The sequence below is a fragment of the Saccostrea cucullata genome, unplaced genomic scaffold, assembly GCF_032062105.1.
Source record: "Saccostrea cucullata isolate Sc308-1 unplaced genomic scaffold, CSIRO_AGI_Scuc_v1 ctg2544, whole genome shotgun sequence".
In the NCBI taxonomy this organism is placed as follows: domain Eukaryota; kingdom Metazoa; phylum Mollusca; class Bivalvia; order Ostreida; family Ostreidae; genus Saccostrea; species Saccostrea cuccullata.
Window position 1 is genome coordinate 141,784 of NW_026926415.1, and position 13,342 is coordinate 155,125.

The following is a 13,342-nucleotide window of genomic DNA, read 5'->3' on the forward strand; positions in this document are numbered from 1 at the left end:
ACTTTCAGCATTCAAGAAATTTTTGTCTGACTTTTCTAAATAATACTTTAATTTTTTACATGCTTTGTCAGACTCATGCATTTATTTTAAAACGAAGCGTTTGGGCGATTCTTGTCTCTGTGCACAATAACAATGCCTCCGATACAATTGTTCGTTACTCCCGGTTCCTTTGCTGCGCTGAGCTGCGGTTGTGTGTGTGTTTGTACTTCGTCCGTTTACATGTTTTTGTACGGTCTTCCGTCACGAGTAATTTAGCGATAAGCCGCAAAAAATGACAGAAAGTGGGGATTACGTTCCCCTGTTCCGACTCGTCTAGGAGACCCGAGTGATTCAGCCCTCCTCACGTAATAAATGTATTATCCAATTAAATGGTTATAGTACTCATTTAAATCAATATATAAAATAGCACCAAAAGATTAATTCACTTTAAAATTGATTTTAATTGCAAAAAAATATATGTGAAAGGAAAAATGAAAGAGCTATATAATTATTACTGTATATATATAAATGAGGAAAAAATCTTTAAAAAAAAAATTGACAAGCTGCAGAAGTCATTATTGACTTGGTTCTCGGGGATAAATTCTCTGTCTGCATTTGAAGTCAGTGTTCGATTGGTGTGGCGGGTAATTTTGCGTGAAAAACAACAAACAAACTGCAGGTAGCGAGGGAAATCCCCGATATGTTTTTGATGATACTATAAAGTTCAAGGTCACTTCAGCTTAGCGGAACTGTCTCTAGGATTATATATAATTTGCTTAGCTTAATTGATTCCTCTCGAGTAGCACACAGAAATACTTAAATTGCTTCATCAGCTAAAATTGCTGAACAACCATACTGAAAATTCTCTAAAAAAGATTTTTAAAAGGATTTTTATATATTAACATGATTAAAGCCATATATGGCGTAACTGATCAAAAAAATATATTTTTGAAAAATACGAAATTAAGTAAAGAAATATAGTTGATACATTTAAATTACGGTAAAGCTTTTCATACAATTCTGAACACTAAGAACACCTCGTTTCATCTAATAATACGATTTTATCTTCTCTGTAATGTGTTATTTAAATCTTTTGTATTTTCTTCCGAGTCGGAGAAAATTCCGAGAATCCAAATTAAATTGTGATATCTTTATAACGCAATTGATTTAGATTTTGTAATTTACGGAAAAGTTCTATCTTTATATAAAGTAATGATACAAATAATAAGTTCTTATAATTTTAGTCCAATAATTTTCATTGTACATACGCCATATATGGCTTTAATAAATTAAATAATAAATTCCGAATATTTTTTGTGGATTTCTTTTCTCTCATACTGGTTATTTAGAGTTTGAGTAACACTGAATGATTTTATTGTTTAGAAGGTCAATGTATTGTTGCGTACAGCGGAAATCCGTTACTGGTGCATTTTCAGACGCTGTGTAATGGGAAACGACAGACTGCATCTGTTCCGTGTCTCTCTGTTATAAGTCTGTACGTAAGTTTTCACTCAAGAAAAAAATATTTCTTCACCCCCCAAAACCTTGAGCACTTCAAAATATTTCTTTGACCGCATTTTGTGAGAAAAAAAAAAGAATGGGATGTGATTACTTTAAAGTGATAATAATATGAGGTACTATATCAATATCCCGGTATGTCAAAAGTCTCATTAATATTCAATTTAAACAATAAAAAAGGCAATACCCCTTCTCGATCCTTGTTTGAATTTCAGACAGAAATATTAATGCCCTGTTCACACGACGAGTTTAATTCGCAGTAAATTAATGCGAAGTAAACTAATGCGAATCAAACAAATTTGAATTAAATTGCGTTCACACGACAGCTAATGCGAAGTAAACTAATGCGAATTAATGCCCTGTTCACACGGCGAGTTTAATTCGCAGTAAATTAATGCGAAGTAAATGCGAAGTAAACAAATGCGAATTAAAGTAATGCGAATTAAATTGCGTTCACACGACAGCTAATGCGAAGTAAACTAATGCGAATTAAAATTCTACTTCTACGGCCTGGCGCCAGTAAGGTTATTATGACGTCATTTGCAAATCACGTCACCTTATGCAGGAGCAGATGCATTTGACATAATGTTACAGTGGCTGTACAAACACTTTAGTGATTAACACAATTTTCACTCAAAAATAGCACAAATACTTCAAGCTGACCACGGACATGTGGCATTTGACCTAATTTTGCCATTACGCATGCCTCAAAATTTAATTCGAATTAGCTTCGCTTAGCGTTCACACGGAGCAAATGCGAAGTAATTTAATGCGCAGTAAACTAATTCGAATTAAACTAATTCGCATTAAATTCTCCGTGTGAACGCTAAGCGAAGCTAATTCGCAGTAACTTTACGTTTAATTCGAATTAAACTCTCCGTGTGAACAGGGCATAAAATTCTACTTCTACGGCCAGGCGTCTGTAATGCTATTATGACGTCATTTGCAAATCACGTCACCTTATTCAGGAGCAGATGCATTTGACATAATGTCACAGTGTCTGTACACACATTTCAATGACTAACAAAATTTTCCTTTGTTTTTCACTCAAAAATAGCACAAGTACCTATAGCTGACCACGGAAATGTACCATTTGACCTAATTTTTCCATTACGCATGCCTCAAAATTTAATTCGAATTAGCTTCGCTTAGCGTTCACACGGAGCTAATGCGAAGTAATTTAATGCGCAGTAAACTAATTCGAATTAAACTAATTCGCATTAAATACTCCGTGTGAACGCGAAGCGCAGCTAATTCGCAGTAACTTTACGTTTAATTCGAATTAAACTCTCCGTGTGAACAGGGCATAAGACTTTTTCCATCATTAAAGAAAATTCAATAACTTTCCTCAGAGCTGTGTTGCGGAGAATCGTTATGCATGTAGATAAGCTTGAAATAAAAGACACCACATTATTACATACTTGAGTATTTTACTAGAAAAAGACGTTAAATTAAACTAGGAGTACTGTGAACAATAAGCTCATTATATGATCATATAATCCCCCCCCCCCCAGCTATCCGTATGATTATAATGACAGTCAATTAATGTTTTGCACTGGTAGACCCGAAATAAGTGTCAGATCAATGTAAAATAGGAGGTGCACAATGGATTTAAGTAAGAAAGAATATATGAAAGTATCATTAAATTTTATTCAGAGATACCACAGAGTCTGACACATCTGTTTCATACTAGGATATTTTACATGAAAAAGACATTAATGGTAATGGAACAGCCATGCTCTATGATAAACGTGATGACTTTAACTTTTCTATCGCCAGCTTCCCTTACTTATGCAGCAATATACCTTCCTCACCTGCATACGGAGTTTATATATATCTCAGTTGATTCGATTCGCAAGAGCATGCTCTACGTATGAACAATTTCTAAAACGAAGTAAATTATTGACAAACAAGTTGATGAAACAATGCAAGAATATCAGCAGTCTCGTTTAAAGTCATCATTTCGTAAGTTCTATGGTCGATACAGTGACCTTGTCATTGAGTCAAATTAATGCTGACTGACGTTTTTCATAATAATTGTTAATCCATTATTTATACACTGAATTGACGACGGATTTTTCCGTTATTTTCCTATCATGACAAGGAGCACACGGCGGTGTGACCGGTCGGCAGGGGATGCTCACTCCTCCATGGCACCTGATCCCACCTCTGATTTTTGGAGGTCCATCATGGCGTGTCTGCTCTGCTCCTATTTTGTATTGTTTTAAGGACTTTTTATCTTGAATACTGTTCGTTATCTCCATATGTTTCATTCAGTGGTATAGGAGGAGTTGTGGATAAGAGATGGGTAACTTTCAATATTAAAAAAAAATGGCCATGCTCATTTTTTGTTCTGGGAAACCGATCAAAAAGTAATATAGGAGTTGTACAATGGCACTATATAACTGTAAACAAAGATTTTATGAAAGTCTCATTAAATTTCATTCAGTGCTAAAAAAGGAGTTGCGGATAAGAGATGGGTTACACCAAAGCGTAACAGAAGTACAGACATCACGATCCCTATCGACCCTCCCGCTTTTCAAGCAGGAGGGGGGGGGGGGTTATAATGATAACCTTACAAAACTTTATGAAAAACGCGATAACTTCAGAATTGTCAACTTATATTTTTGTAGCAATAAAACCTTATCATCTGCATATGAGGTTTACCGTTTTACATGTATATGAACAATTTCTAAATTGACGCAAGCTGTTGACAAACAAGTTGATGATTCATTAAAAATATATCCAAAGAGTGTTACAAAAAGCTGGCGATTTCCCGTAAGTCCAACTTTTTGATTCTAGTGCTTTAACCTATATGTTGACACAATTTTTAACTCTATATAAAAAAACAAGAGGCCTATGGGTCACATCGCTCATCTGACTAACTTTGGTCATGCTGTTCTAAGCCAGATTCCCCCTCTTGTAATACCTATTGTGACCCCACCCTACCACTGGGGAACACGATTTGGACAATGTTGAATCCAAACTACCCAAAGATGCTTCTACAGTTTTTAGATTTTCTGGCCTTTGGTACTTGAGAAGAAGATTTTATAGACTTTTCCTACAATTTCAATGTACAGTAAAACTCGTTTAGTACGAACACAGATAGTGCGAATTCACGGATATAGCGAAGTTATCTTGGATCCCCAGCCATATAATTTTAAGGAATTTTTTATACGGGTATATGGGACCTCTACAGTAACTTCTTTAGTGTTTACCCGAGTTTCAAAGAAACTGGACATCCTAGTTCCTACACTATACAAACAAGAAAGACCAATGCACCTGTCTCATATTTTTTTGACATTGTTCTTCCCAATGACCTTCAAATTCTATTTTTCTCCATTTTACTCCCCATTCATCTTGTTCAAATCCAGTAATAAAAGGATTACTCCCATTAAATGAAGGATTACTTTATACAAATTCAAACAAATATAAATCTTGGTGTGAGTGTGTACAATACAACTTTAATAAACAATTCTTTGTTTAATGATAAAATGTAACTACAAAAAAATAAATAAAAATGTGAATACTACAGATCAATATCAATAAGAGACTAGCTAGAGCTCCTCCTTGGCTGATTCCTCCCTGACTTGTATAACTATCTTCCCTATGGTTAAATTAGACTCCATTATATAATGTAAGACTAGCTATAGCTCCTCCTTGGCTGACTCCTCCCTGACTTGTATAACTATTTTCCCTGTGGTAACATTAGACTCCATTAGCTGGTGAGCCTCTTTAATGCTGTCTAGTGTCAGTATGGTGTGTACGATAGGACGGAGTTCTCCGTCACTGAAGTGAGGTAGGGCACGGTGTGTAAAATCTGATATAAGTGACTCCTTGTACTAGAAAAACAGAGAGGCAAAAAACATGTACCATTAAATCAAAGAGATACAAGTTGTAGTGACTTTTACCTCACCAAGTTATTTTCCAAATACTTGTATTTTTTAAAATGTATTTTTATATAATGCAAATTAAAGAATTATTAAGCTGTATCTCACAAACACTTGTAAAACATATCTCACCTCTACAGATCTTGCTCTCAATGTTGAGCCAACTATTGTTATCCTTTTTCGCAAAATTTTGGCTAAATGATCACCATTACTAACTGTGCTGCCCCCTAAATAAACAAAATAGCTTTAATAACCTTATCTATCAGAAAATGCAGAAAATCTTTCTAATAATAATAAAATAACTTATACCAGTCCTTGAGTAATTTGAACTGTTCACTTTTATGTTACAGTTCAAGATAATAACTCCATTTGCCTGCTTCAAAAATGAGAGCCAGTGGGAAAGTTATATTGGCCCACTTTGATTACTTTGAGTTTCTGTAGACAAGCTCATACTTGCCTATTTTAAGCTCATTTCTTTAACTCTACATATGAATGTCTGTGAGAAAATTCATTTCTCCGACATAACATAAGAATGTCTGTGAGACTGAATCGCATTTGTCTTGGTATTGAACTTAGTAAAATAAATACATGATGAATTAATACAAATGTCTGTGTCTGTTTATGTCAATATGTGCATATAAGCTATTTAGTACTGCTTTAGACATGTGTAGGTTGTACGATTCTTATGTAACTACTAAAATGTGTGGGAATATGGATCTAGACCTCTATGCTTACTGAGATATGCAAGCTAAAATTTATTCATATTTGATACCCAAGTATTATGAGCTCTACATTCATATTCAGATAATATGACGAGTCTTTGACAAAAATTCCCTTTACCCATCAATCCATACACAACCCATGTTCCCTCTGTTGCTATGGCATTGATGTTCTGATTGAAGAAGGATCCTCCTATACAGTCCAGTATCAAGTCCACTCCCTTCCCTGTAATCAGCAAATAATTATAGTTTCTTCCATCTTTCAGAAACAGATAAATATACAAAGATTGTACATGTACGACATCTACATTATTACCCTCATGACTCTATTATCCAATGAACACATTTTTCAAATTCATCTTGACAGTAATTTAAAATCAACAAGAGATGTTTGTAAAACACTAATGCCCCATTTATAAAAATGGCATAACTGTACCCAAAACAGAACGTTAACTTGACCTAGATAGTCATCTGATAAATCTGTATACTAAATTTCATTTCAGTATGTGCAACCACTGTGAAGAAAATGAAAGGAAACTGCAAATAATTGGAATTTTTTCAAGTCCAAGGGGCATAACTCTTTAAAACATAGGTAATCAGAGATTACAGAGCTCACCTCAACGAATGTTGTCTTTAAGTAAGGCAAATTAAGTCACAATTATCCAACAAAAAGTGTACATCCAAAAATGAAAAATTTATGCAATTTTGATACTTTGGAATAGACCTATATAAAAACTTAAAACTAGTTCTTCATCATGAAAATGTAATTAAAATCCAGCATCTGAAGCAAGATTGAGAGTTTTCATCCCTTGATGCATCATTTGTGCAACTGGTTTATATAAGCCTAGTTTCTTGGTGATAGACCTGCACCCATAACTTTTACGAGATCTATTATCTGGAAAATGTATGTCGAATTCAGCATCTGAAGCAAGTCCATTAGTGTGCATCCTAAGATGTATCATCCATGCAAGTTTGGTCATTATATGTCTCAAAGTAACTTGGAAATGAAACCTGCACCCAAAACTTTAACCTGTTCACTCAACCGGAAAATGTAGGTCAGATTCAGCAACAGAAGCAAGACTGGTAGTATGCATCCTAAGATGTACCATCCATGCAAGTTTGGTCATTATATGTCTCATAGAAACTTGGAAATGAAACCTGCACCAAAAACTTTAACCTGTTCACTCAACCGGAAAATGTAGGTCAGATTCAGCATCGGAAGCAAGTCTAGTAGAATGCATCCTAAGATGTACCATCCATGCAAGTTTGGTCATTATAGGGCTCATAGTAACTTGGAAATGAAACCTGCACCAAAAACTTTAACCTGTTCACTCAACCGGAAAATGTAGGTCAGATTCAGCATCTGAAGCAAGTCTAGTAGAATGCATCCTACGATGTACCATCCATGCAAGTTTGGTCATTATAGGGCTCATAGTAACTTGGAAATGAAACCTGCACCAAAAACTTAAACCTGTTCACTCAACCGGAAAATGTAGGTCAGATTCAGCATCCGAAGCAAGTCTTGTAATATGCATCCTAAGATGTACCATCCATGCAAGTTTGGTCATTATATGTCTCATAGTAACTTGGAAATGAAACCTGCACCAAAAACTTTAACCTGTTCACTCAACCGGAAAATGTAGGTCAGATTCAGCATCCGAAGCAAGTCTTGTAATATGCATCCTAAGATGTACCATCCATGCAAGTTTGGTCATTATATGTCTCATAGTAACTTGGAAATGAAACCTGCACCAAAAACTTTAACCTGTTAACTCAACTGGAAAATGTAGGTCAGATTCAGCATCCGAAGCAAGTCTTGTAATATGCATCCTAAGATGTACCATCCATGCAAGTTTGGTCATTATATGTCTCATAGTAACTTGCAAATGAAACCTGCACCAAAAACTTTAACCTGTTCACTCAACTGGAAAATGTAGGTCAGATTCAGCATCCGAAGCAAGTCTTGTAATATGCATCCTAAGATGTACCATCCATGCAAGTTTGGTCATTATATGTCTCATAGTAACTTGCAAATGAAACCTGCACCAAAAACTTTAACCTGTTCACTCAACCGGAAAATGTAGGTCAGATTCAGCAACAGAAGCAAGACTGGTAGTATGCATCCTAAGATGTACCATCCGTGCAAGTTTGGTCATTATATGTCTCAAAGAAACTTGGAAATGAAACCTGCACCAAAAACTTTAACCTGTTCACTCAACCGGAAAATGTAGGTCAGATTCAGCAACAGAAGCAAGTCTAGTAGAATGCATCCTAAGATGTACCATCCATGCAAGTTTGGTCATTATATGTCTCATAGTAACTTGCAAATGAAACCTGCACCAAAAACTTTAACCTGTTCACTCAACCGGAAAATGTAGGTCAGATTCAGCAACAGAAGCAAGACTGGTAGTATGCATCCTAAGATGTACCATCCGTGCAAGTTTGGTCATTATATGTCTCAAAGAAACTTGGAAATGAAACCTGCACCAAAAACTTTAACCTGTTCACTCAACCGGAAAATGTAGGTCAGATTCAGCAACAGAAGCAAGTCTAGTAGAATGCATCCTAAGATGTACCATCCATGCAAGTTTGGTCATTATAGGGCTCATAGTATCTGCAAAATGAAACCTGCACCAAAAACTTTAACCTGTTCACTCAACCGGAGAATGTAGGTCAGATTCAGCATCCGAAGCAAGTCTGGTAGTATGCATCCTAAGATGTACCATCCATGTAAGTTTGGTCAACATAGGGCTTATAGTTACTCGGAAATGAGACCTACACTAAAAACTGCACCAAAAATGTTAACCTGCACCAAAAACATTAACCTGGTCATTCCTTTGCTGAAATTGCAGCATCTGAAACTTTGACTGGTACAATGAAACACACTAGAAACATCTTCCATGCATGTCTAATCAATATAGGACATAGAAGTACTTAAAAAGAAAACTGCTCCAAAAAACTTAACCTTAACCCGGGACGCCGACGCCGAGGGTATCACATACGCTCCCCCCAACTTCGTTGAGGTGAGCTAAAAATGGCGCAATGGTATCCAAAACAGAACTTCAGCTAGATATTCCTCTGATATATCTGTATACTAAATTTCATTTCAGTATGTGCAACCTCTGCAAAGAAAATGAACGGAAACTGCAAATGATTGGAATTTTTATAAGTCCAAGGGGCATAACTCTGTCAAAAATGACGCGACCTTACCCAAAACAGTATCTGATATATCTGTATACCAAATTTCATTTCAGTATGTGCAACGGTTGTGAAGAAAATGAACGGAAACTAAGTGGACCGACAGACAGCAGCAAAGCAATATGCCCTCCCTTCTTCGAAGGGGGGCATAAAAACTATGAATCTATTAAAGTTGAAGTATCACACAAAAAATCTGGAAAATGGAGGAGATCAAAGAAGGAAATTTTTGAAAACAAATTGTGTGACAAAGAGATAAATAACTGCCATATGTACCTTGAGTGTGCTCCAACACCTTGGGTTCAAACTCTGTCTCCTTATAATTAAATCCGTCCTCTGCCCCCAGAGATTTGGCGAAGTCAATCTTCTCCTGTGAGCCTGCCACCACTAGGGCTCGAGCCCCGTACTGACGACAGAGCTGTACAGCTGCTGTGCCAACCCCACTACCCCCCGCATGAATCAGAACAGTGTCATTCTTCTTAAGTTTACCTGCAAATAAAGCTATATTTAGTGTTTCTCCTACGCCAGGCTTCTATTAGTGAGCAATGAAAAAGAGCAGGAAAACTGAGAGTCAGATATAGAACAGTGAATAGGAAGTGGAAAGCTGCAAGTCAGACTTGCATACAGTGAACAAGAGCTGAGGCCAATGTTGTAAGCTATAAGACTTAACATCATTGATCAGCTTAAATGGTAAAACATGACCTCAATCTAATTATAATTAGATGTTAGATCCACTCACATACTTGATACACTAACATCTAACAACATCCCATAAAGGGTCACATCAGAGGTCAAATTCTATCAACCAATCAAATCATCGCCTGCAAAATCACTGCATATGTGTTGAAGCTAATAAGTCTAGAGTTGTTCAGATTTTGACATTTGACGTGACCCTTTGTGGGATGTTGTTAGACGTTAGTGTAGTGAGTATGAGAGTGGATCTAACATCTAATTTCAATTAGATTGAACATGATTTATGCTTTAAAGCTAGACTTACCTACAGTAAACAGGAGCTGGAATGCTGTAAGCCAGACTTCAGGAATGGCAGCTGCTTGTGTAAACTTCATGTTGTCAGGGACAGGCATTAACAACTCCTCCCTACTGGCTACATATTCTGCATTTCCTCCCCCTAAATAATAAGATTTTATAATACGTACTGGCTGAACAACAATTGACAAGTGACTTCAGACCTTTTGACCTGAATATAGAAAAGAATAATTATCAATTTAAGATTTACATAATACAGCATGTGAATGAAGTATGATGTTTAAGCATGAGGTTTTGATGTACTTGTTTAATATACTGTAGAAGTACTTTTTTTCACGTGGTATTTTAATTTACACTATTTATGCGGTCACACATTTTCCACGGAAATTCGTCCAAGTGTACTTGATATAAATGCAAGGCATATAGTGACAGTCTCAGAAATCCGCGTAATTTTCAACCCCTGGAATAAACAGATATTGAGATTCCATGGAATTATGACCCCGTGGAAAAAAGTAGTCTACAGTATTATAAATAGATCCATGTATCCATAGCTATTTTTTTGTGTGGCAAATATGACATTTGGGATAAAGCTTTTAAAAATGCAAATAGCCTACCAAATGATTTCAGTAAAAGTTTGGATGAAGTGCAGAATACTGTAGGTGTACTTTTTTTCACAGGGTCATAATTCCGCGCAATCTTAATTTCTGTTCAATCCGCCGGTAGAAAATTACGCGGTTTTATTAAGACTGTCACTATATATGCCTTACATTTATATTAAGTACGCTTGGACAAATTTACGTGGAAAATTTTTTACCGCATACGTAGCATAAATTAATACCACGTGGAAAAATGTACTTCTACAGTAATTATCTTGTCCAGCTACACACCTGGGAGGAGAGCCATAACTCTGTCGCCCGTCTTCCAGGACTTGACACACCCCGGTCCTAGCTTCTCAATGATCCCCACAGCCTCCAGGCCCAGGATTTCTGATTCTCCCGCGGGGGCTGGGTACATACCTCTCCTCTGTAACAGACAACAAACATTAGCATCCATCCTGTATCTCAGATGTAGATTAATGTATAACTTTAATACACATTGTTTAAACTGGATTCATAAGCTCCAAGCATATATATACCTGTAGAGTGTCTGCCCTGTTAATTGCTGTGGCGTACACTTTGAGCAAAACCTCCTTTTCTCTTAGCTGTGGAATTGGTACCGAAGCAATCCCAAGTTTCTCTGGACCTCCGGGTTCAAAGGTCACCGCTCTCATCATCCCTGACATCTGTAAAAGTTCATGTGATAATGTTTAACAAGGGCACCACAAAGTGGGGTATCCCCTCGTAAGAAAGCTAACAAATGACATTGTTACCCATATAAATTATGTGTAAATTATTACTTACATAAACCCACCCACATTGTAACACACTCAAATGAGTGTTATTAACTATATCCCTCCAATTTTGTTGCAGGACTAGGATAATAAAATTTAAAAGATTATTTTTTATTTTGTGTGTGCAGCATCAACATGATCAAATACATGTACTAATTAGCAACATTTATTTGGTACATTAAGAATTTTGACAGCCCTGGCAGTTTCAAACCCCCATGGGTCCACCTCATCACATTTTTTTTTTAAATTCCTGTAACATTTGGTGCTACATGTGACAATGTCCTTGAAATTAAAAATTATCTGTTGTTCAATGTTGAAATGAACAGTGAAGGAAGATATTACATGTATTATATTAGTTATCCAGGTTCAATCAAGGGTGTACGGGGATTTACCCCGGGTTCTATTTCATACACCCTGAGGCCGAAGGGTGTATGGAATAAAACCCGGGGTAAATCCCCGTACACCCTTGATTGGACCTGGATAACGAATTTATTTCCTTTGTACCCATAAAAATGCCTTGTAAACATCAGAGTGTGTCTCGATGTATCGATTAAATAACTACGTACTACAATGCATCGTGACGTCATTTTATTTGGTTTTTATCATAGAGAATGTAAGCATTGTGACGTCACGTTTTATTTACACCCGGCTCAAGTTGGGTGCACGGATATTTACACCCGACTTTGTAACCAATCAAAGCTCGTGTTACAAGCTAGATAGGAAATAATGGAGGATATTACATGTATTATGGAGATGAACCTTGCATAGCCAACTACAGGGCTCTCTGATAGCTTTGTTCGTATGCCCTTATACAATGGACGAGGGCGGGGTGGGGTGGGGGGGGGAGATTTGCCCTGTTTCTCTTTTAGATGCTGGTCTGGTCCCCTCCCTTAAACATATTGTTCACCTTAATTCATCATTTGTTGCAGCTATAAAGAGGGCAATCTAATTAAAATTAGATGTTAGATCTGCTCGCATACTCTCTAGACTTCACTAATATGCGAGCGGATCTAACATCTAATTTTAATTAGATTGTAAAAAGGAGCACTAGGAAATTGTCACATTTTCTAGTGTAAGTTGCCCTCCTTTAGCAATAGAAACCATCGCTACGGCCCAAGTTCATCCGTAGCATGTTAAAGAAATCTTGGGGCTGCTAAAATATTTGTTTCTGCAAGAACTGAACATTTTTGTACATGCATGTAGATCAACATCATGACACACAGGACTGTCACATTTAAAATAGATAGAATATCGAAAATGATCGATCATGCAATGAATTTCATTGCATCAGTCAGATGAAAACGTCTCTTATATTTAACCAAGGACCTACATACTACATGTACTAATAGTACATGTATGTGTTTATAGGTCAGTAATCACACAATGGCAACTTCGAGTACATAATTTAGAACGTAAACAGATCGAAAAACATGATAAACAAACATTGGGTCATTTTACATGCACAAGATTTATCATAATTTTTGCCTGTAAGCTGTAAATAGTTATCATGAACAATAAATATATTGTCTTTAATGTCATGAATTACCTACCGTAGAGGCACACCGGATAAACGTTGCTGTAAAACACAACCAAGTTTGAGCAGAGTGAAACATATCACAATGCAAGGGAGATTACTCTACTTTCAATTTTACACACTGTGGCGG

General features: G+C 36.4%; 1 protein-coding gene across 1 annotated transcript; it reads right to left on the bottom strand.

The window, feature by feature from the left end:
* Positions 1-4,939: 4,939 nt before the first annotated feature.
* Positions 4,940-13,329, bottom strand: LOC134271633 (quinone oxidoreductase PIG3-like). The gene is made up of 8 exons (XM_062753843.1): positions 13,229-13,329; positions 11,424-11,570; positions 11,176-11,311; positions 10,299-10,430; positions 9,578-9,790; positions 6,228-6,332; positions 5,520-5,614; positions 4,940-5,339 (listed from the first exon to the last, which is right to left on the bottom strand). The coding sequence occupies exons 1-8, from the start codon at positions 13,289-13,291 to the stop codon at positions 5,145-5,147; spliced, it is 1,086 nt and encodes a 361-aa protein (XP_062609827.1). The 5' UTR covers positions 13,292-13,329; the 3' UTR covers positions 4,940-5,144.
* Positions 13,330-13,342: the final 13 nt, after the last annotated feature.

Excerpts from the sequence above, each read along its gene's own strand:
- LOC134271633 (XM_062753843.1), bottom strand. The coding sequence starts at position 13,291 with ATGTTTCACTCTGCTCAAACTTGGTTGTGTTTTACAGCAACGTTTATC. Across the intron at positions 6,333-9,577 it reads GGTGTTGGAGCACACTCAAG|GGAAGGGAGTGGACTTGATA; the intron begins GTACATATGGCA and ends TGCTGATTACAG. Across the intron at positions 5,340-5,519 it reads TGAGAGCAAGATCTGTAGAG|TACAAGGAGTCACTTATATC; the intron begins GTGAGATATGTT and ends CTGTTTTTCTAG.